Consider the following 21,784-nt stretch of genomic DNA (forward strand, 5'->3'; position numbering starts at 1 on the left):
ACAAATTGTGAGTCCTGGATTAGTGCCAGCCTCTGCCAGCCTCTGCCAGTTTCTGTTCAGTCACCGGACTGCATCCTCCTCCTCATCCACCATTGCCCCCTTACGACGAATCACCAATTCAGAAAAAGACTGAATATGTATTACAATGTATTACTATGTATCTTACGATCGTTGTGCGTGTGTGTGAGTGTGTGTGTGTGTGCTGTATATCCGTTTGCAGTTCCATAAATCGGGATTTGGAAACCCGTCTGCCAATGATCCCAAGTCCCACTCCTAATCGCCTGTGACTCCCAACTTGAATAATTCTTCTTATCCAATCGTCCATTCGCCGATGACCTGTAGGAACGTCGTCGTTGGCCCTCGACGAGATGATTAAACCCCGAAATGTCGTCTTTCGTGACCCACCAATTTGCGTGTACCATCCACATTAAAAACATTCCCCATCTCGAAGTATGACAATTCGCGATGGCGCCATCGATGGATCTTTTTTTTTTCTCCGTCATCGCTGGGTAATAGCCGCCCGCGAGCCGGCTCCAGCTGGGCGGTCAGCACAGTTGCCGCCGACGCTGCCGTTGCCGTTCCCACCGATGCCGACACCCTGGTCCATCAAGAAAACTCCACCTCATGCTCGGAAAGCCGTCCGTAAAATATTAGTTTAAACACCGGCATGCCGGAACTTTGCGCTCATCGCGCTCGCCCACTCCTCCTGCGCCTTCTCGTCAAGCCAGTAACCACGGCCGAGAGCATACATCACGCGCCCAAGACGGCCACGATAGCCCTCGCCGGCTGCCTCGCCCACAGAGAAAGGACCGTCTGAGCCCTTCTTGCGGCCCTCCTCCTCCCAGCCCATCTCTGTGTAACGTTGCAGCACCTGCTGCGCAAAAGACATGACGATGATGGCAAAATAGACGCGTACCAGCGTCACAGAAATGATCAGGCCCAAGCTCATCCACGACTCCTGTGGGCCGATATGCTTAGTAGTCTTGGGGACGTCAGGAACCACAGGCGCGCCGTTCGTGAGCGCTTCCTCTGCGATCTCGGCGCCAGATGGCACACCAGCGCTCCCGGGATGCTTCTCCAGAGCGGAGCTGTTGAGATACCAACTAACGGCGAAGAAGGTGGTGTACCCGATGTTGAGAAGTGTATCGATGAGGTAAAGCCATGCAAGTCCGAGCGCCTCAAACGGACTTTGCTTGCGGATGTGAGGCATGAACATGGCCAGGCAAAAGAGGACGCCGACGGAGTAGAGATACATTGTGAGTTGTGTGATCGACAGTTCGTAGCCAGTAAGAATCGCAAGGATGCCGTAAAGACCGGTCAGTCGGTTGAAGAGAAGAATCAGCGAGATGAGCTCGGTGCCCGTCTGGAGGCTGGCGCAGCCCAGAAATGTCTGTCGCGCGCAACTCGAGTCAGAATTGAACATGGTGATGATGGTGATGTCCAACGCTTAGCGCCGACAGGGTTTTCACGAACCTTTGGGCGCGGAAACCGCAATCTAAATCTCGAGAGAGCCATTTTTTTTTTTTGGATGTTGTTATTGTTCTTACTTCTCTCCTGGTCCTACGTAGGTCGTGTATGTTGAAAGAGAATGGGGTTGCGTCAGAAAAAGGGTCCAGGAGCTCTTGAAGGTTTGGTAAGCTTAAGGTAGTGTGTTGCAACCCCGTCACATTTTAACCAAAGCGGCTGCGCCGGATGACATGGCCGCAAAGAGTGGAAAGACCCTGCGTTCTCGATGACATGATGTGCCCCACCTGGTCCGTCATAAGCCCACTCCCTGGGGCGTGTCATAGCGCTCTGTACGCGGATCAGAACCTGCAGATTGTTGGTGAATCTGGCCCCAGGGGCCCACCACCGCTGTCACTCGGCCACTTGATGGACTCGACGGGTCCCCGGCACTTGGTGACAGTCCGTAACGGAACCGCGGACATCGGCCAGCGCGCGCGGAGATTCAAATCAGAAAAGGGATTTAGCCTTGTGGTACTTCGGGCGGTGAACATGTTAATTTCCAAGCTTATTTCGTTTAACAGTAGCCAGATCAAGCGGAGGTAGCCAACGTCGTCTACCAACTTTCAGAGTATACATGAGGAGCCTTTTTTTTCACATTACACTGTCCAAAACTCTAGTTGGGAAAATCATGTGAAAGAGTAAAAAAGCCATTAAATCTAAGTATGTACTAACGACCGTGGATTATAGCCCGTTATTATACAAACTGCAACTGATGCTGAAAATCCTCATTGCACGCTATGCTTAAGATGTCCTGCCCCGCCAGTCATGTCGTAACGTAACGGCAATTCAGCCCCGCGTTGTCCGCTACGGCTTGCCTCGGGGGGCTTCTTCAGCCACTTGCTTCTTTTTAAACGTCGTCTAGCATGCACATCCCTCTTGCGAGGACTGGGCAGGGGTTGTCTTCACATCAATCACTGCTGGCAGTTAGCAATCCGTCCGCATAATCAAAGGCGACAGCCTTCCACAAGCCCCGAGGGGGTACGTACTTTGACTAGAGGCCTGTTGGGCAGCGTCCGTTCCCTCCATGCCGGGTAGGGCTTGCGCTATTCTCTTGAACAATGTCTTGACGTTGTGGCCCAACTTTGCACTGGTCTCCACGAACATGAGATTGTTCTTCTTGGCCTCATCCTCTCCCTGCTGCGTCGTCACCTCCCTCTTGTCGTTCAAATCCGTCTTGTTGCCCACAAGAACGATGATGACATCGTTTCCTCTCTCGGCGCGCACGTCGTCGATCCACTTCTTTGTGTTTTGGAATGATTTCGCATCTTTGAACCAGGTGGTTAGCTTGTCGGTCCGGAGTCTCCAGTCTCACGATGAGGGTGTCACATACTTGAGATATCGTAAACGACAACTGCAACGCTTGAGTCGCGGATGTACGAGGGAATCAAACTGCGGAATCGTTCTTGGCCTGCGGTATCCCAAAGCTGTAACCTCACCGTCCGGTCCTCAAGGTACATCGTCTGCGATCGGTTAGAAAGAGGCAAAACCGTTCTGAAGCTAAAGAAAGCTTGCCTTGGAGAGGAAGTCGATGCCGATGGTCGCCTGGTACATATTGTCGAACGAGTCGTACATGAATCGGGTAATAAGGGAAGTTTTCCCCACTGCAACAAATCGTGTTAGCGAGGGAGGGAAAACGTGAAAGGACAGACAAGGCAAGCCGTACCACTCTGCTCGCCCAAGAAGACAAGCCTATATCCAGGACGTCAGTATTAAAGCACGTAATGTCCCCTTTATCGTGATTTCATATCATACTTGAACTTCTTGAGTGGGTTGTTGTAAGACCCGCCTGCGCCGGACGCCATGGTTGCCAAGTATACAAGATGATTAAAGGGAAGCTCGACGTAGTATCGAAAGGAACACAGTCGACACTAAAGAAAGGTACGACTACGACGATGGACGACCGATAAACTTGCTGCAAGGGGAAGCAAGGGGTGAAGGAGGGGACAGGATGGGAACGTCAACGAGTCGAGGGAGATTCGGTGATGGGGAACAAGGCGTCGTTCGGGGTGGTCGCAACCTGGAAATTGAGAACTCAACGGTAAAAGGAGGTCAACTTTCGTGAGGGTGTGGTCAAGGCGACCATTGGGGGGGGGGGGATAACCTGACCAATTACCCACTTATTTTGTGATTTGTGGGGCTACCCTGAGATCAGCTGACCATGGTCAGCTAGTTAGCTATGGTCAGGTTGAAATTCCTTAGCGCGGTTTGAAACCTCACCCTTGACATACTTTTTGTAAGAACATACGACATTTAAACGCTTCCAAATCCGTTCCGAATCGATTTACAATGGCTCTTCAATCGATTGAAAATCTCTTCCCTCGCCTAGAGGGAATAAGTCCTCTGTTAGAACCTACTAGTCTTGATGCAGAAGCTGAAGAAGACTTAAATCTTTACTATCAACTACCAGCCCAGGCCCAGTCTGGCTTACCAGTAAATGAGGAGGTAGGGATATATGAGAACGACTTTGGAATTAGTTCTAAATCGATTCAGGATCAACTCGAAACCGATTCAGAAATACCTCCAACACTTGTTTCATCAGAGGCAACCCGTTCTGGGCATAATAGCCTCAGGGATGTTCATGTACTTGCTCAAAAAGTAATCTTTCTACCTACATTTATAGAATATCCAGAAACAAGTGAGAATGGAGTCCTTTATGTTATTGATATAAGGACTTTAAATGAGGAGGATATTAAATCGCCTTGGAGAATGGTAAACGAACTACTTTTGAATCGATCCGGGATCGATCCCGAACTACTTCAGAACTAATTACATCACAGATTCAGTACAACCATGCCCGGCAATTCCCACCAAAACGGACGACTTCAGCATTCCTTCAAAATGCTGTTTGTTTACGTTCAACTTACACTTGTACAGGTGGAAAGGCATGCTCTTATTTCGATCAGAATCTTCCATGCTGGAAGCATCAGAAAGTTACCCCAGAAATCTTGCAAAGTATTGAAGCATTACGAACAGAGGTACTACAGTATGATCTCAAACGGAAAGCAGTTTCGTAAGCATTCAGAATCGATTCCGAACGGGTTCGGAACCCTTTTAGAAATAATATACTAATACTTATAAATAGATGGGCACAAGCACAGATAAAACGTTTCCAACAACATACCGCCTGCCGACCGTTTACAGAAAGATGTAGTCTTGAAGTAGTTAATACAGAGTATGGGGTAAGAAGCCTTTCTGAATGGATTGGGAATCAATTTGGAACTGATTCGGAATCACTTTAGTATATTCCAGGAACTTCCCAGATTACAGCCCGCTGCATCTGCTGGTCACAAAGTCTCCAAGGAGAAAACCATTATATTGGCTTTCCTCCAATCGAATTCCAGCTATATTTACCTCTAATCAAAACTATACTTCAAGGGGAAGTATAGAAGAAAGCTCCCCTACTGATAGCTGTTATCTTTTTGCTAGCAATAAGAGGAGAATTACACGATGCGGTAAGTAAATTAGTATCGAATCGATTCCAAATGGGTTCCCAACTGATTCTGAATCAATCTAGACGCTAATCATATCGTTCCTGAAACAATTCTTCAAATTACGTGTTCAGTAAAATGGAACTTCTGGGTCCCGCTTGATCTAGAAGCTACCCCAGTTATTCTTCTAACTTCTCATGGGGTCCATTTACATCCACCACCACCACCAGTTAGAGCCCCAGCTAGTATTATATCTAGGCTGCAACAGGTAGTCCAGAAGATCAATCAACCTAGAACGGGGTTAAGTGAGAATCCTTTTAGAATCGTTTCCGAACCGATCCAGAACTAATCCAGTATTGATTCTAGATGCATTCCTACAATCTCGCGAACTTCAGGAATTCTGTGATACTTATAATAGCCAGACTATTACAAGCGTTCATCAAAGTCTAGCAAATACAGACTTCTTACGCTCAATTATCCGTAAACAAGAAGCAATTAGCTTTCCAGCAGGCTGTTCACGTCTAGCGATTTGGTATGAATACCAGTATGCTCAAACTAGGCGTCAAATTCGGGTATGAAGTGATTCTGAATCGGTTCTGAGCGGGTTCAATACTAATTTACTTATAGTATATTCAGTACTTTAATGATGACGGCAATACATACCTATGTATTGTATTTCATGCAGAGCAAGCTGAATTATGGAAGAAAGAGGCTTTTAATACTTTCCAGGTAGATACAAACTATAAACATCTAGCTGGAAAGGAGGAAGTTGAGGTTATTTGGGGATGGTATAATTCGATATCTTCGAAAGGTGCGTAATCGCTTCTAAATCGATTTAGAACGGATTCTTAACAGATTCCTAACTATTTTAGCAATTCCACTTATCCGAGTTTTTACCAATTCTGAAAGTACAGAAATGTATCAGCAGATGTATACAATTGTGTTTAAACTACTTTATAAGAAATTTGGATATAAAGTCAAGTGGAAACACCTTCATGGTAGGGGTCTACTAGGTATTACAGTTGATCAAGACCATAAAAACCTTATTGGTATGGGTTCTTAATAGTTTCTAAACCGATTCAGAACCGATTTATAACTAATTATCTAGGGTTTGGGAAATATCTATCTCTGGAATGTGACCCAGAGCATAGACCATGGGCATGGCAGGTTGAACGCTCTGTACGCTTCTGTTTAATTCATTTCCAACGAGGGATTGAGGCATACTGTACAGAAGACCGTAGCCCTGACTCTCTATGGAATCAAATGCGCAGCCTACTATTCTGCCGTTCCTCAGAAGACTACTTCGCTTTATGTCAGGCATTTGAGAGTAAGGATCAATTCTATATCGCTTCCGAGTCGCTTCAGAATCACTTGGGAACTAATTTACTTAGCTGAACCTCAAATAAAAGCATGGGCTCAACATAAAGCCCGAAAAACAATTGCAGCTGGACTTAATCAGAACTGCTCTAAAATCCCCTTATCAGATTGGAGTCAATTCATACCTAATACAAATACTGTTGAGGTTTTACATGAAGCCTCATATACTTGGAGTAATCGGTATTTACCATTACTTACATGTATCCAGAAGTAAGTTTGGAATCCCTTCTGAATTGACTCGGAATTGGTTTGGAATGCGTTGAGAACTAATTCAAAAGTACTTAGATGTGCAGAATACGATCGCCATCTTTTAGAGCAGGATACAGTGTTTACAACACTAGGAATCCGGCTTTCCTGGAAAGATGTTTCTATTATTAGCCGTTATAATACAGCTTCAAGCCGTTTACGTAAGTTAAAAATACTTTAATATTTATTAATAATTATTTCTAAATTATTTTAGAACTTAAACGCCAACGCCAGAGGGAATCCCGTGAGCAACTAGATAATGAACGTGTTGAAAGGCTTTTATCAACCCGACTCTTTACGTCTAGTCCCTCAAGGGGTACTAATTCAAGAAGTCCATCCTCAATTCCGAATCGATCCCGAAGTCTTTCAGAAGCGATTCGGAATCGATCCCCTCGTCTTTCCCATGCTTCATCTTCTGGGGTTATTAGGTCAAATACTCTCCAAAGAACATCTATTTCTAACTTAAGAAACGAAATCAGACAGGGACAACAAGATGACTTTGACTTACAGAAGCAAAGTCTAGAATTAGAAGAAAAGCGATTAGAATTAGAAGCAAGAAAACTTCTAGTTGAAAAACAGAAGCTTGAATTACAAGAAAAGGAACTAGAGTTAGCAGAGCGGCGGAGAAGGTTAGGACTTTGATAGCATATAGGATAGGTAGAGAATCGATTCTAAATCATTTCTATATTGATTTAGAAATGCTTTTTTAAAAAAAAGCTTAAAAACCGAACGCCCCGGGTATCTATAAAGAATTGATTCTAAAGCGGTTCCAAATCGGTCCCGAAAGAAGTCCCAAACTGGTTCCAAACCGATCCTGAATTGATTCAGGCCTCATCTTCTTCATCATCCTCAAAGCGGGCCCAGACCTCACATTCCTGATCGCGAAGGGCGGGAGGACATTCTGAATCGATTCGTAATTAGTTCTGAACTGCTTCAAGACTGATTCTAAACTTACTAGCATTGCGGGCAGTGGTGCAGTAGGTGCACTTGCCCTTGGCAGGGAAGCCGGCGGCGCGACGCATTTCGGCGAAGTTGATCTGTTGCAGAATCGATTCAGAATGGGTTCCAAAAGGATTCCGGATCGATTGAGAATCACTTACCACAGTTTGGTTGCCCCGCTTGCGCGTGGGCACGGCAAGAAGGGGGGGAGGGGTCTGCGCCTTCCGTTTCTTGGAAGGAGTCTGCAGCTCGCTGTCATCGCGAGCGCCGATGGCGATGCCGTGGATGCGGTCGTAGAATTCTATTCATAATCAGTTTAGAACTAGTTCAGAATCGGTACAGAATCAGTTCAGAATCACTTACCAGCTGCATCATCGTTCTCCTCGACGGAGTTCGCGCCGGACTTGCGGCTCTTAACCTTGGCCGGGACCCCGTCGAGCTTGTGCTTCTTGATGTGGTTCTTGAGGTTCGACTCGCTCGAGAACCGCTCCGTCTAATCGATTCGAAATTAGTTCTGAACTGATCCGGAACTGATTCTGAATTACCTTGGTGCACGTGATGCTGCTGGATCTACCACCCCAGCGGCAGTAGAGTTCGCCAGGGGCGAGCTTGACTTCGCCAGCCTGAATCGATTCAGAACTGTTTCTGAATCGTTGTGGAATCGCTTCTGAATCACTTACCTCGTTGAACACTTACAGAATCCTTGTATGAAGGCATGATGTCGGATTTCTGAACTGATTCGGAAGTAATTAGGAATCGGTGCGCCAGGGGGGGGGGGGGGGGGGGGGGCGCATACGATTTGAAAGGGTTACGGAGGGAAAAGGAAGAGAATCAGAATGGAAAAGGGTTACGGAGGGAAAAGGAAGAGAATCAGAATGGAATAGGGATTTAAATATTAATATGGGGTATGCACCCCAATCAGTAGTGGGACGCAATCAGTAACTGGTCCGTGCACCTGACCGATTAAAAATTCCATGGTCAGGTGGACCCACTTCACCTGAATACAGCCAATCATAAAATTGGTCAGATAGACCCATAATTCATTTAAATAAGTGGGTAATTGGTCAGGTTATCCCCCCCCCCCAATGGTCGCCTTGACCATACCCTCACTTTCGTCCTGGGCGCATTGCAGCAAGGGCCCCCATCATCCATTGAGGTGGAAGATCGATAAGGATGGGTCCCGCCTTATCACGTGCTGATAACTTATATGTGTGGGTCCATCGATTGCGATAAGGGAAAATTTCTGGACGTTCTGGGCCCCTCCGGCGAAGAAAGTCCCAGCGGCTCCAAGGCAAGCGAAAGGGACGGTTGACCATCAAACGGCCGGGTACGCAGATCGACTTTTACGACACACACAACACCTGGGGAAATCTTTACAACCTGAAACATCGACAGGTCCAACAATTGCATAGTCAAACCGTCAAAGATGCCTGTCCTCAAACCCCTTGCGGGCGACGGCGATGCGCCGCAGCAACACAAGCAACCCTCAAGAAAAGGAAAAAAGGCGTGGCGGAAGAATGTCGACGTGACCGAGGTTCAGGACGGTCTCGACGAGTTGAACAAGCAGATTATTCAGGGGTATGTCATAGAAGCCAGTCATATCCGACATGAGGACATTCTCATGCTAACAATTCCAAAGTGGTGTCGTCGCAGAGAAGGACTCAGCAGACCTTTTCACCCTCGACACGGTCGGCAAGGTCGAGAAGCGCACCAAGCCCAAGAAGACTCTCAAGTCAGACGAAATTATCGCCGCTCGCTCCGCCGTCCCCCCAGTTTTCTCGCGCAAGAAGCGTGAAAACGAAGCCTCGAAAACTAACGACGGCCTCCTCCCCGTCAAGCGCCAGCGCACCGATTGGGTCTCCCACAAGGAGCTCGCGCGCCTTCGCAAGGTTGCCGACGGCCAGCACGAATCTTCTATCACCGTTCAGGATGCCACTTACGATCTCTGGGGTGCTCCCGCGCCCACTGCAGTGGCAGAGAAGGCGGACGACAAGGACAACTTCATCCCGCCTGTAGTAAAAGCCAAGCCCCCCAAGACGCTCAAGCACCAGCCCATCTCTCTCACGGCCAGCGGCAAGCAAATTCCTGCGGTTATCAAGCCCAGCGGAGGCTACTCTTACAACCCCACTTTTGACGACTACGCCGACCGCCTGGAGGAAGAGAGTGCCAAGGCCGTTGCAGCGGAGGAAGCCCGTCTCGCTGCCGAAGAAGCTGACCGCCTTAAGCGGGAAGCCGCAGCCCGGTCAGGCGCCGAAGCCGATGCCGCTGAAGCACGCGCGCAGCTGTCAGAATGGGACGAGGACTCCGCCTGGGAGGGCTTCGAGAGCGGTGTCGACGATGACAAGCCTTCGCTCAAGCGCCCGCAGCGCAAGACACCGTCCCAGAGAAACCGCATCAAGCGCCGCAAGGAGGCGGAGCGCGAAGCCAAGCACCAACTCGCCATGAAGAAGAAGGCTGCGCAGGAGGAACGCATCAAGCAGATCGCTGCTGAGATTGCCGAACGTGACGCGGCAAAGAGCGCTCTGGAGCTCGCCAAGGAGGTTGGAGAGGGCAGTGATGCGGATGATGACGATGATATCGTTGATGAAGGCCCGCTGAGGAGACGGCAACTGGGCAAGTACAAGCTGCCTGAGAAGGATCTTGAGCTGGTCTTGCCGGATGAGCTGCAGGATTCGCTGCGGTTGTTGAGGCCCGAAGGCAACCTTCTCAAGGACCGGTACCGCAGCATGCTCCTCCGTGGCAAGGTGGAGGTCAGAAGGCACCTTCCATTCAAGAAGCAGGCCAGGACGAAGCTCACAGAGAAGTGGCAATACAAGGATTTCAAGATTTAGAGGGGCGATATACGATAAAGGGCATCATAAAAGTAGTAATTCAAAAAGCGTTGTACTTTCGTGTTCACTCAATTTCCATCTGGCATGGCACACTTGAACTAGGTTTGCTTGAACGACAAATGGAATTATGAGACGTCTTCCTTAGTCCCTTTCACAAGCCTTTCGTAGCGCTCTATCTTAGGCATCGCCAAGGATGCTTCTTATGCCCTTCTTACTCCTCAGGGTATGCTAACACATAATAAAAAAAACAATTCATACAACACACTCGAGCCAAAAGATTAGTAGCTCATCAGGTCTGCAAGCTGTTAGTGACTGCACGCAAAAGATATTGAAGATTTTCATGGGCTTACCTCTTCCAAACAGACCACGCTTGGCCCAGTCCATGGCAAGCAAAATACGCGTCCGCAAGCTGACACTCTGCGCGAAGTAGACAGACCGCCACATATACACCGCCCACAAGCCACCAGAGAAGCTCCAACCCTGGCCCCAGTCGAATACAGCCGAGTTGCCAATATAAGCCAGGCTTCCCAGATGGTGGTACTCGAAAGCCTTATATACCACGGAATCAATATCACCGTCCAATACCTGGTTTGCCTTGAGGCCGTCCGAGGTGCGTGCCATCTTGTTGAACTTGTGAGCCAGGTATTGGCCCTGCTGGTGAGCGCGCTGGGCGGTCGCCGGCAGCGAAGTAAGCTTCGAGTCGATCTGCTTCAGGAGCTCTCTAAGCTCGCCGAAATCGAGAGTACCAGACTGGTCCTTGTCGAACTGTTCAAACAGCTTGTCGAGGCGCTTGAGATGGTTAACAGCCTGGGGGAAGCGCTTTCGCACGTCATTGGCGACGTCACGCCAGTCGCTAAAGTGCAGCTCCAAGTTCTCGGGATCCTTGCCACGCTTGTAGGCGACACCACGAAGGAAAGTGATAATGTGATCAGCAACGTTGTTCTGGACGGTCGAGCAGTCGCCAATGGCGTATACATCGCCTAGAGGCGTACCATTCAGGCGGAGATGGGTATCAGTTTCAAGGGCATGGCGGTTCGTCTGCGAGGGGCCAAGCTTAGCGGAAAGCCGCTTGCAAAGATCAGTCTGGGAGACACCAGTAGACCAGAGACAGAATCCCATGGGGAGCTCTTTGGTGAGAAGCGAACCATCGGCTTGCTTCTGAGTGAAGACAATCTTGTCGGGCTGGACTTCCTTGACGCGGGAGTTGGTAAGAACGTCGATCTGGTCGCGGGCGAAGTGCTCTTCAGCATACTTAGAAACGGTCTCATCGTAGGTGTTGAGGATGTGACTGCGGCTCTGAATGATATGGACAGAAATTTCGTTACGAAGGAGCTTGGGGAAATGGTTCGTCAGGTCCTCATTCAGCATATCGAAAAGCTCAGCAGCGAATTCAACGCCAGTGGGCCCGCCGCCACTGACAACAAAGGAAAGCAAGCGCTTCCGCTCAGTGTCACAGGTGGTAGGCAAGCAGGCTTGCTCGAGGTTGTGCATGACCTGATTCCGAACCCTGCGTGCATCGGCAATATCTTTCAGGAAGTGAGCGTTCTCAAGTCCCTTGACACCATGGGGGTTCGTGGTGGATCCAACGGCAATGACCAGCTTATCGTAGGGGACATAGAAACGGGTGACGTTCCCAGAAGCATCGGTTTCGGAGCACTCGATCAGTTTGTGAGAAAACTCGACATCCTCTGCCCTGGCGCGGATGAAGTGGCCATTGACGCGAGAGAGAATTCGGCGAACAGGTTCGACCAGAGATCTCAATTCCAGAGTTCCAACGGTGGCAGACGGTAACATAGGCGTGAACAGGAAGTAGTTTGTTGGCGAGATAACAGTGACATGGTAGTCGTCCGGGTTAAGCTCCTTGAGCAGCGCAACGCCACCCCAACCGCCGCCCAAAATGACCAGCTTCGGTTTGTCCTTTACTTTCTTCATTTCTTCGGTGTCCAAGTCGTCGATGAGTACTTCGGCGATAGGGAGGTCCTTTGGCCCGCCCCGCCTGGGGTTCAGGGCCAGCGCGGAGACTTGGATCTCTGCTTGGTCAGGGTGCTCTTTGTAGGTAGAAGCATCGTAAATGAAGAATCCGACAATGCCTAAGCCGACAAAAATGATACCGCCGCCGAGCCATGCGGCTCCACGATACGCGAGGTAAAGAAGCCGAGATTTCGGCCTAGGCAATGGCGTGCTGGAGACGGAACGAACGAGAGGGCCTTTGGGCAAACCATGAGCGCTGAAGAAGGTATTCGTGAGTGGGATTCGGTTTCGTGATCGTTGCGGAATGTTAGCAAAGGTACGCCTTTGCGAAAGGCTAGCGACCTGTGGTCGGCATGACGGCAGTGCCTTGAGGATATTGGGAGAGGAGGCTGTCGACTGCTGGGCGGCGCGCGAGAGGCGCATCAGCGCCGAAGTGGTGGGAGGCATTTAATGATTATCGCGGCAATTGGATCTCAGCGGATTTCCAACAAGAAGCTCAGGGGAATCAAATCAACAAGGAGATGTCATGTCGAAACGAGTGAAGGGAGCAGGATAGCTCTGCTGCAAGTTGTCGCAATTTCAGCCTCTGTAATGCAGACTGAGAAACTTGGTGAATGAAGCTTCTTTTGCTGGGACAAAATCAATATGTAATAGCTACGAAAAAAAAGAATGATCCTAGGAGCTGGCGGGATAGCTCCCTGACATATGCGTAATGATGCTGGTACTAAGTCAATTCCAGGCCATGTCACCTCCGAGGAGCTCCTGTCCCGGCGACTCCAGCAAGTGCGTCATAGTTCGGTTAAGCCGAAAACTCGCCTGGCATGCAATTATACAGCATGGGACCCGCCGCCAGAAGCTTCCAAACTTGGCCGGAGCCTTCCTCCGACCCTGGGTGGTTGTCTACTTTCAATAATTCTTTCCAATCGAATTTGAATCCCAATTGCATATCGCCGCCAACCGACCCTCTTCTCGGACTTTCGTCTCAAGTTCTTGGCCGTGGTCGGCGTTGGGGGTCTGATCCCCCGAGCTGGCAGCTCTGTCTTTCAGGGGTCCTCGCGATAAAAACTACGCGGTAATAATGGCGACACAGTGAGCTCAGTCAGCGGCATGTATTCTTCATGCCGGGTGCCGTTGATTCCCACAGATTCTTCCCACTCTTCGGTGTCCTTTCGGCCAATTAAACTCTAGCCTAGCCAATGATATGCACTGCGGTCGCAGCCAGATATGGCTCAGGCGGATCTTGCATACGAAACTGCGCCTTTTACATCTGTATCGACGTGCAACATCCTGGCAACGAATCTCATATCTTGGCATTGCCACGTTCCTTTAACTAATAGACCTTACTGTTTACTATGTTGTTGGACTATTGTAACAGATACAGATTGCGTCAAGTAGATCTTCATCGTTTACATATTCAAGCTTGCAACTAGCATCGGAAGTATCTCTTCTCGACCCAGCGTTCCTCAATGTCTGCGAGCATATTACACAGCACAATTGTGATGCCAGGGAATACCTTCGCAAGTCGGTGAACTCCCAGTCTTCCAGCGGCATAACAAGCCAGCACGATTTTCTCTTGGGCGACGCCGTGGTCGACGAGGACCTGGACCGCCATAAGGGCGGCACCTCCACTCGCCATTTGCGTATCAATAAGCAGGACAGCCTCGTCCTCGTCGATGTTGACTGGGAGCTTGAGGTAATGTAGCTCGGGCTCCCCCGTCCGTACGTTAGACTGGATAAGGACTCTGCCCGTTCTGATGTCTGGCACGACTCTCTTCAATGCTGTCTCGAAGGCTGCACCGCCTCGGAGAACGAGCACTGCACTTACGGTCCCCTTGGCTACTAGGCCGTGATATTTGTGGCCCTGGGGCGTGGCAATCGTCTTCTCCTCGAAGTGCACATTATTCAACGCCCTAAATAATCAGTTGCTGCAAAAATAGCCAAGCAGATCATTCCACTCACTGTTCGATCAAGAGACAAGCTAGCCTGTCGAAATAGAAGATGAAATCTTCTCCCGAGGTATCAATATCCTGAATAATGGTGCTCATGCCTCTGAGCTGGGGTGTCTGGCCCAGGATCACAACCCTGTCAGATAACGGCTCGCTCGCAGCGGCAAGCTCCAGTTGGGTAAGAGCCGCGCGGTGGTGGGTCGATTTCTCGATTAACTTTCGCTCGATGTACTGGACGACCATGGCTGATGGGATGGATAATTAGTCAACGTCGGACGCAATAAAGAAGCATACTCACCCATGGCGACATGATTTTCGATTCCTCTAGGAACAATGATGTCTATCCGGCGTCAGTACTAGCTGAGAGCGGCTTGCTCACTTGAAGTCGCTCACCTGCTACCTTTCGCTGAGGCTCAACGAACTAAAGCATAGTCAGAAAAATGAATTGCGTAGAGTCATTAAAGCACTCACCTTCTCAAAGTTTGGCTTTACAAATGTGAACCACTGCTTGATGATACCCTCAACATCTCGACCGCGTTCCTTAACGTCTCTCAAGACTAATGCATCAGATCAGTACATTGCCCAATGTCCATGGGTCTCCCTGCTACTGACCTCTTCGAGACAGGCATGTATCAGCATCTGCCTCACAGAATATCTAGAGAACAGTAAGCAGTGAAAACCTTGGGACATGATGGGACCAGATATACCCTCATGTCCAGTAGGTCCAGGATGCGCGGATCATGAAGGGCAAAAATACCCTCCAGGATGATCACGTGAGGCGAGTAGATGGTTGTAGTGTTGTCAAGGCGCTGATGCTTTACAAAAGAGTATACAGGAATCTCTGCCCGCTTGCTGGTGGATATCAGTCGCGGAACGGTACGAAGAGCGTGTCACAGTGACGATGCTCCTTGTCTGGATTATCGCTACTATGAATTAAAAAAGACCTACCCAGCCTTGAGGTCCCGTAGACATTGTACGAGCACATCAAAATCGATGGCCTACAAGGGCGTGTTAATAACATTGCTCATAAGAGTCAAAACATTATGCTTACTTCTGGTGAATCAAAATCAAACTCGTTGGCAAGCGCCTTTTTGGATTGCTCAGGTGTTAAAGGGTTGTAAAAAGAGTCCTGTCATCAAGTCGAGTTAGAGATATTGGTGAGTGGCAGTTGGCGGGGTAAAAATTGTAATCACCATGGATAAGATAACCACCCAGGGCAGATTCAGCTTCCTAATAATGGCATGCGAAAGCGTGGACTTGCCGGATCCTGAGCTGCCCGCAATACCGATGATACTGACATCTGCCCATGGTGGTGAGTAGTGAGTCCGTCGCTGGATCGTCACATGAGATTCGGTGCCGTTTATCTCGTCAGCCATTTCGGAGCTCTCCGATGTTGAAAAGGGGAGATGATGTCGGGTAGTTGCAGCTTGGGCCTCAAGTTCCTGCAGCTCGGAAAGCAAAAGAAAGGGCACACTGCAGAAGTTGAGATTCCTTTGGAATCCCAACGCCTTGAAAGCAAGAGAGAAAAGAGGGTATAAAAATGCAGAGAAGAGAGCACGAGTGAGGCAAAAGTTCAAGGGTCCAGTCTCTAGAGATAAGCGCTGAGGGGATGCTTGACTTTGACAAGCCTGCCCCGGTGGAGCTTTCGTTTGTTAAGGTACCGCGTCGAAGAAATGCTTGCTACTTCGAGCCACCACACGAGCCAGTAATTCAACTCGTGCGAGAGGTCTTAGAAAATAAGAGGGCTATTATAGGTTTAAAAGAATACTCGAATGATGTAAAGAGGAGAACAAGAGCAAGACGGATAGTTCAAAGGCTTGTGCTCGTGTGCCTCTTTACTTTAAACCGCTGGACCTAGTTATACCGTTTCTAGACGCAGCCTCCTCAGCACGCTTCGCTTAGGCACAGAGGGTGCACTGTACTGAAGAGTTGGGGTTTAGCTCTGATACCTTCCTGTCTTGTGCTTTCCAGTGGAGCTCGCCCTGTGCTCGACGATTTCTTGCCCTGTCTAGCCCTGTTCAAGCCCGCTTTCAGCACCTGTTCATGTGGTCGCCTTACATAATTTAGGGTGCCCCACGCTCGAGCACCGGCTGATCCTGTTATTGGTCGCCTGCAGCTCAAACTTTGGAACCGAATAAAGCTCCGCTCCAGCCTCTTTCTCTTTGTTCTGACGTTTTCTCCCTCTTCCACATCCAATCCTTTTTTCCTTCCTTTTCACAGCTTCTTTCAAGCTCTTCCAACAACACAACCGGGGGACTCGACTGGCCACTCAAATGTGACGACGGCCCAGACTTGTTCCTGCTTTGCGTTTCTCATATGCTTTAGCTGGTTGAAATATTTTGCACCCGACGTCGCATGTCAGGATTGCCGGACATCAACGACCCAACAGCGATAGCAGTTTGGAATAGAGCTGCTGCTCGGCTCGTGCGGGAGACCTTGGAGAGAATAATGGTCCGTTGAAAGCTCCTGTGCCCTCTTTCCCAAGGGGCTGCAGCTAAGATGTCATTCAGACTTCGTCTGCGTCGACTGCCACTCCCATGAAGCATGCCTTCGAAAGGCGTGTTCAGGACGTGAAGTCGCCCAAGAGGTAAGCCGTTTTTTTCTTCTATTCTGCATACACTAGTCGTGCGCTAGCTCTCTACGCGCGCCTCACCCCCTCCCTCAGTTCACATGATGATTTACTATCAAATGGGAATCTCTCCTAGCAATTAACATGCGGAAAACCCGATATAAAATTTTACCCTGATATTTCAGCTGTTTTACCTACTACTCGCAATGCGACCCACTGCAAGAAGAGGCTTGTGCTAACATGGACCTCTAGCGACATCAATGCTCTGATCCTCGACTACCTTACTATGGAAGGGTATCCGAATGCTGCAGCCAAGTTCAGCAAGGAAGCCAATCTGCAACCTCACCAGATTGACGAGACGATCAAAGTCCGTCAGCAGATACAAAAGTCCATTCACACCGGCAGTATCCAGTCTGCTATCGAGGCTTTGAATGACTTTGATTCAGAGGTATGCGTTCACTTTTTTTTTTCTTCCTCTGTATCTCTCTTGTGCTGTGATTAGAAACCGAGTTTTACATGCACCACTCATACTAGCCCTTCGGGTCTTTGATGAGAAAAACCACTTGTATATGAGCTTTCATTTAACATATCATCATGTCATGCATCTATGTTTATTTTCTCATGGACTGACAAATGATTCAGATTCTGGACCGGGATCCTACCCTTCACTTCGCACTGCTTCGCCTTCAGCTTGTCGAGCTGATTCGGGCATGTACGTCAACGCCTGGCGGAGACATCACCCCTGCTTTGTCGTTTGCGACGAATCATCTAGGTCCACGGGCACCTACAGACCCTCGCTTTCTTAAAGATCTTGAGGAGACGATGGCTCTGTTGATCTTCCCACACAATGACCTTGAACCCCAGTTGGCTGCTATCTTGCATCCAGACTTGAGACGAGATGTGGCAGATGATGTCAACAAGGCTATCTTGCAGCGTCAGTCGGAGCGTCGGGAAGCCGCGATCCGACAGTTGGTTAAGATGCGCGCATGGGCTGAGACAGCTGCCCGAGCGGACAAGAAGGCCCTGCCTGACAGGATAAGCCTTGGCTTGAATGGGGATGAAAGTGATGGGCATGACCCAATGCTGTTATCTTGAAATGAGCAGCTGTTCTTGGAGAACGACGATCCATAATCGGACGTTGAATGAGAGCGAACTGACAGGCAAAGTGAGGATTCTGAAAGAGCATGGCGTTTAGAACATGATCGTATTTTTGCAAGGAGGGTTAGGAGGATCGGCGTATCCTGGGGCGTTGGGAATATCCGGTCACGACTGCATGATATCATGTTACAATTATATAGCTACAAGACCGCGGTATCGGGTCAAACAGGAGACCGATTGGCAATAGAAGACTATTGGGCAAACTTGTCCACACATGAAAAATCTTGCACCGTTAAATTGAATTGGCAGGCCTTGCCTGATGCGCTTCCAAGCCGTGTTAACGCCCAAACCGTCGGACTTGATGTTCAGGTCAGCGGGCCTGTCATTGACCAATCGTGTGGGCCATAAGTCCGCTTACGATTGTCCCGCAGTTCGCCCATGCTGAAAGCCATAATATTTAGACATGCTCTCCAGGTGTCAAAAACTACCCTCGTTGTACAGCACAATACTAAAAGACTTGACGAGGTTCTATTTTAGTTTCATCCTGTTATCGTCTTCACATTAATGGAAAAAGAAGCCCCGAGTCTAGCACCATGACCGCAGAATGAAAAGATAAACGAAAACGTTCTTGCGAGGGTTATATACATTTGATACAGTCGTCTATTTGGTTCGGATGTGCTTGAGCTTCTTGGGGGAGTAAAGGAAGTTGTTGGCATAGGCCTTGGGGGTGATTTTCCTCGACTGTGGTTCCTGGACAAAGTACTCGTAGCCCTGCTTCTCAGCGAAGTGGATGGCGTCCTCCTTGGACTTGAAGTTGAGCTTGGTGCCCTGCATCATGTCACCAGATGACTGCCAGCCCATCAGAGGGTTCTCCCACCGATGACCCTTGGGGAGAATGTCCCAGTCCATACGCCAGTGGTGACCCTGCCAGTTACCGGACTGTGTGGCGGGCTTCGCCTCCTGGTAGATGCTTTACGTGCCAACCTCACATTAGTATCATAGTTCTGCAGAGGAAACCAAGGTGGCGGGTTGGGTGTATCGAGGTGTATGCGTACCGAACAGTTCGGGCCTGGAGCTCGATGGGAGCGCCGGAGATGACAGCGGCCTGGATGTAAGGGACATCTTCGCTGCCATTCTGGAGCTTCTTGGGGACGGGGGTGAAGGTGCTGGAATACACATTAGCGCCTGGGTTCCTCTGGAGACCAATTGAGCGCTAAGAGAGAGGAGTCTCACGAGGTCGCCTTATCAGCCTGGATGCTGTAATCGGGCTGGTTCTGTTCGGTCGAGGGAGGGACGGCAGCAGGAGGAGCTTGCGTGGTGGTAGCGACGGAGCTCTCGAATCGGCGAGCAGTCAACGGCAGGGAAGCTCGGAAAGGAGCGGCGCTCCGCAGCAGGCGGGCTGCACTCTGAGATCGAAGGGATGCCATTGCAACGAATTGGCGACTCTCCTCAATTGATCAGACAGGGAAGTCGACGTCAACGTCGGTAGATGGGGATAATTGGCAGTGAAGGTGGTGGTTGATGTTCGGGTCGGCACTGGTCAAGGCGTGAAGGGCCTTGCTGGGGCTCTTTCCCTGTTTTGCGCGACGCTGATTGGTGGCCGCAAGAACCTTGACCCGAAGAGAAACGAGTGCTTTTCGTCAAACCTCACTTCGGCAACCAGCACCGCATCATCCACCTTTGCAGCATCAGCCTCCGTACCGTCGAAATTGAAGTCAATTGAACCGCTCAATTGACCGTCTTGCCGAGCGACCGACGTCACCCTCTTTTCTTCGCGATTCCGATACCCAGACAACATGAGCTTCGTCACCCGCCGCGGTCTTTCGACCCTCATCCCCCCCAAGGTACGCAGAACATCCCTTCTTCCGCCGGTCCGCCGAGCAGCAAACCACGTCGGGCAGCAGAGCTAATTACGATGCATCTAGGTCGCCTCTCCTAAGGTACGATTTGATTCCGATTTTTTATTGTTTTGATGAATGGCCGAGCTATTGCGAAGATAACGCCGCGAAGTCGGAGGTCGGCGCGGGAACATACGGGCGAAAAGATGGCAGAGACTGGACGGAGCTCCTCGGAGCTAGGAGATCAGAAAAAAAAAACCCAAATCAAACATGGCGACAACGACAACGACAACGAGATTCGCTAACATTTGTCGATATTTCAGGCCCTTGGTGCGGACCCCAACGCCGTCCGCATGCAGCGCGTCGTCAACTTCTACGAGAAGCTCCCCCGTGGCGCGGCTCCCGAGGCCAAGGCTACTGGTCTTCTCGGCCGCTACGCCGCCAAGCACTTCAACGGCAAGAACGCCTCTGCGAAGCGTATGTCATACCCTTGACTCCGATTAAATTCAGGCGGAATAGGACATGTTTAGCTAATGACCGACATGCAGCCATCATCCACGCCCTTGGTTTCCTCCTTGTCATCGGCTACGCCCAGAACTACTACTTCCACCTCCGTAAGTTAACCTCTTGAGACGGCGGGCGCCAGTTCAAACGAAAGGACGGTAAAGCATTCGATGTGACGATGCTAACTATTCTGCAGGCCACCACAAGAACAATGCTCACTAAGCGATTCTCAGTCGATTGTAGCCCAGCCGTAGGCTGTGTAATGGCATTGGGACTGTGTATATAAGAATTAGAAGCTATTTTCTCCGGGAGGAGGCTCCTCGGCAAATTCCTTTTTGTGTCCGACATGTTTACCGCGTATGCACATGCAGTTACCCCTCAAATGTGATGCCGAGGGTAGAGCCGATAAACAGTCCCGAGTTTTTTTGGTCGACTAGACTCACAAGAAGTAGACCAGAAGTCTGCTGCTGAGAATTAGTTTCAACTAACGGAAGATTGACTGAGTGAGTAGTATTGCGTAATGGCCAGTGACCCCCAACCACCCAGGACGCTTGATGCGGTTGCAGGCACGCGGTGGTCTGAGAAGTGGGAAAAAAGAGTGGTAATAGATAATTGATTTTGGATACGACATGTGCATCCTGGTGGCAACGGGACATTGAAACTTTACTCCTTTTGTTTCCAAGAGATAATATTGTTAATGCCGTCATAAAACATGATGGACTACAGGGCGGTATAGCCGTGTAAAACAAATGTCAAGTCAGAGAAAGACTGGATTACTATGCCGGGTGGTTCTGGTTTTCGCGGCCAAAAGAAACTGCCCAGACGGAGGGGGGACCTGTTGATCAATGCAGAATCCAAGAATAGGCATTCAGTGTCGGGGAATCCCGCGACGGCTCCCATCGTTCCTCTAACCTCCTTCTCCAACCAGCCCAGCCAGTCCAGTCCACCAGCCTACTAGTAGCCAGTCCAGCACAGTCCTAGTCCTGCACAGTGAGTCATCTGGCCGCACTGTCACAGCCTCACGCTGCCGTCGGGTCGGTGGTATGTCCACGTCGTCGTCAGTGGGCAGGCCCCAGTGGATCCACTAGTTTCCCTCACCTGCCCCCCTCTTATGGTCTTCCTCGCACAGTCAGCACTGAACAGACATGGGGGGAATCACTACCACTCTGTCCGCCCAGACACACTATACTCTACACTGGGCACAGCACACTGGACACCTCTCGCTGTTCCCCCCTGTCGCACGCTAATCCCTGATTAGGCGGCTGCAGCTCCTCTGGAAAATCAACCTCACAACCATCACAGCCGCATAAGTGTGCCCTTTTACCACCACCTCTCCCCCCCCAATCAGCCCAGCGCTCCCTTTTTTAAAATCTTCCCACCCTTTATACGACTGCCACGACAACCGACGACTTCTCGTCCGACTGGTAGGGGACTACGGAATCCCGCGACTCTCGACATCGCCTCAACCCCGCGATCCGATCCTTGAACCGATCCCGAATTGTCTGCGACTCGTCGCCGCCCCGGTCGACAA

The 21,784-nt window shown here is 49.8% G+C and overlaps 9 protein-coding genes across 9 annotated transcripts; 3 read left to right on the plus strand and 6 right to left on the minus strand.

Annotated features, from left to right (window-relative positions):
• Positions 1-655: 655 nt before the first annotated feature.
• On the minus strand, positions 656-1,515 carry CTRU02_202473 (ras small monomeric GTPase rab6; the record flags this gene model as incomplete). Its single annotated transcript, XM_036719888.1, has 2 exons — positions 656-1,393; positions 1,474-1,515. The coding sequence occupies 2 exons, from the start codon at positions 1,513-1,515 to the stop codon at positions 656-658; spliced, it is 780 nt and encodes a 259-aa protein (XP_036588590.1).
• Positions 1,516-2,430: 915 nt separating this feature from the next.
• CTRU02_202474 (Ras family protein) lies at positions 2,431-3,308 on the minus strand (the record flags this gene model as incomplete). The annotated part of the gene is made up of 5 exons (XM_070204044.1): positions 2,431-2,771; positions 2,837-3,018; positions 3,056-3,107; positions 3,170-3,195; positions 3,259-3,308. The coding sequence occupies 5 exons, from the start codon at positions 3,306-3,308 to the stop codon at positions 2,431-2,433; spliced, it is 651 nt and encodes a 216-aa protein (XP_070062626.1).
• Positions 3,309-7,381: 4,073 nt separating this feature from the next.
• CTRU02_202475 (uncharacterized protein) lies at positions 7,382-8,213 on the minus strand (the record flags this gene model as incomplete). Its single annotated transcript, XM_070204045.1, has 6 exons — positions 7,382-7,458; positions 7,513-7,594; positions 7,658-7,797; positions 7,860-7,989; positions 8,042-8,119; positions 8,193-8,213. The coding sequence occupies 6 exons, from the start codon at positions 8,211-8,213 to the stop codon at positions 7,382-7,384; spliced, it is 528 nt and encodes a 175-aa protein (XP_070062627.1).
• A 709-nt stretch (positions 8,214-8,922) lies between these two features.
• On the plus strand, positions 8,923-10,327 carry CTRU02_202476 (60s ribosomal biogenesis protein; the record flags this gene model as incomplete). Its single annotated transcript, XM_036719892.1, has 2 exons — positions 8,923-9,074; positions 9,136-10,327. The coding sequence occupies 2 exons, from the start codon at positions 8,923-8,925 to the stop codon at positions 10,325-10,327; spliced, it is 1,344 nt and encodes a 447-aa protein (XP_036588594.1).
• Positions 10,328-10,605: 278 nt separating this feature from the next.
• On the minus strand, positions 10,606-12,745 carry CTRU02_202477 (alternative nadh dehydrogenase; the record flags this gene model as incomplete). Its single annotated transcript, XM_036719893.1, has 2 exons — positions 10,606-10,622; positions 10,678-12,745. 2 exons carry the CDS (start codon positions 12,743-12,745, stop codon positions 10,606-10,608), a joined length of 2,085 nt encoding a protein of 694 aa, XP_036588595.1.
• A 979-nt stretch (positions 12,746-13,724) lies between these two features.
• CTRU02_202478 (uridine kinase) lies at positions 13,725-15,620 on the minus strand (the record flags this gene model as incomplete). Its single annotated transcript, XM_036719894.1, has 10 exons — positions 13,725-14,208; positions 14,258-14,489; positions 14,543-14,584; positions 14,638-14,665; positions 14,716-14,801; positions 14,857-14,899; positions 14,952-15,096; positions 15,193-15,242; positions 15,296-15,373; positions 15,438-15,620. 10 exons carry the CDS (start codon positions 15,618-15,620, stop codon positions 13,725-13,727), a joined length of 1,371 nt encoding a protein of 456 aa, XP_036588596.1.
• Positions 15,621-16,599: 979 nt separating this feature from the next.
• CTRU02_202479 (ran binding protein in the microtubule-organising centre) lies at positions 16,600-17,908 on the plus strand (the record flags this gene model as incomplete). Its single annotated transcript, XM_036719895.2, has 4 exons — positions 16,600-16,695; positions 16,755-16,831; positions 17,066-17,261; positions 17,456-17,908. 4 exons carry the CDS (start codon positions 16,600-16,602, stop codon positions 17,906-17,908), a joined length of 822 nt encoding a protein of 273 aa, XP_036588597.2.
• A 663-nt stretch (positions 17,909-18,571) lies between these two features.
• Positions 18,572-19,338, minus strand: CTRU02_202480 (NADH-ubiquinone oxidoreductase 18 kDa subunit; the record flags this gene model as incomplete). Its single annotated transcript, XM_036719896.1, has 3 exons — positions 18,572-18,881; positions 18,967-19,077; positions 19,145-19,338. 3 exons carry the CDS (start codon positions 19,336-19,338, stop codon positions 18,572-18,574), a joined length of 615 nt encoding a protein of 204 aa, XP_036588598.1.
• Positions 19,339-19,707: 369 nt separating this feature from the next.
• Positions 19,708-20,475, plus strand: CTRU02_202481 (mitochondrial f1f0 atp synthase subunit f; the record flags this gene model as incomplete). Its single annotated transcript, XM_070204046.1, has 4 exons — positions 19,708-19,755; positions 20,058-20,226; positions 20,298-20,363; positions 20,450-20,475. 4 exons carry the CDS (start codon positions 19,708-19,710, stop codon positions 20,473-20,475), a joined length of 309 nt encoding a protein of 102 aa, XP_070062628.1.
• Between the last annotated feature and the right edge of the window lie 1,309 nt (positions 20,476-21,784).

Source organism: Colletotrichum truncatum (genome assembly GCF_014235925.2).
Source record: "Colletotrichum truncatum strain CMES1059 chromosome Unknown Contig_0001, whole genome shotgun sequence".
Lineage (NCBI taxonomy): Eukaryota > Fungi > Ascomycota > Sordariomycetes > Glomerellales > Glomerellaceae > Colletotrichum > Colletotrichum truncatum.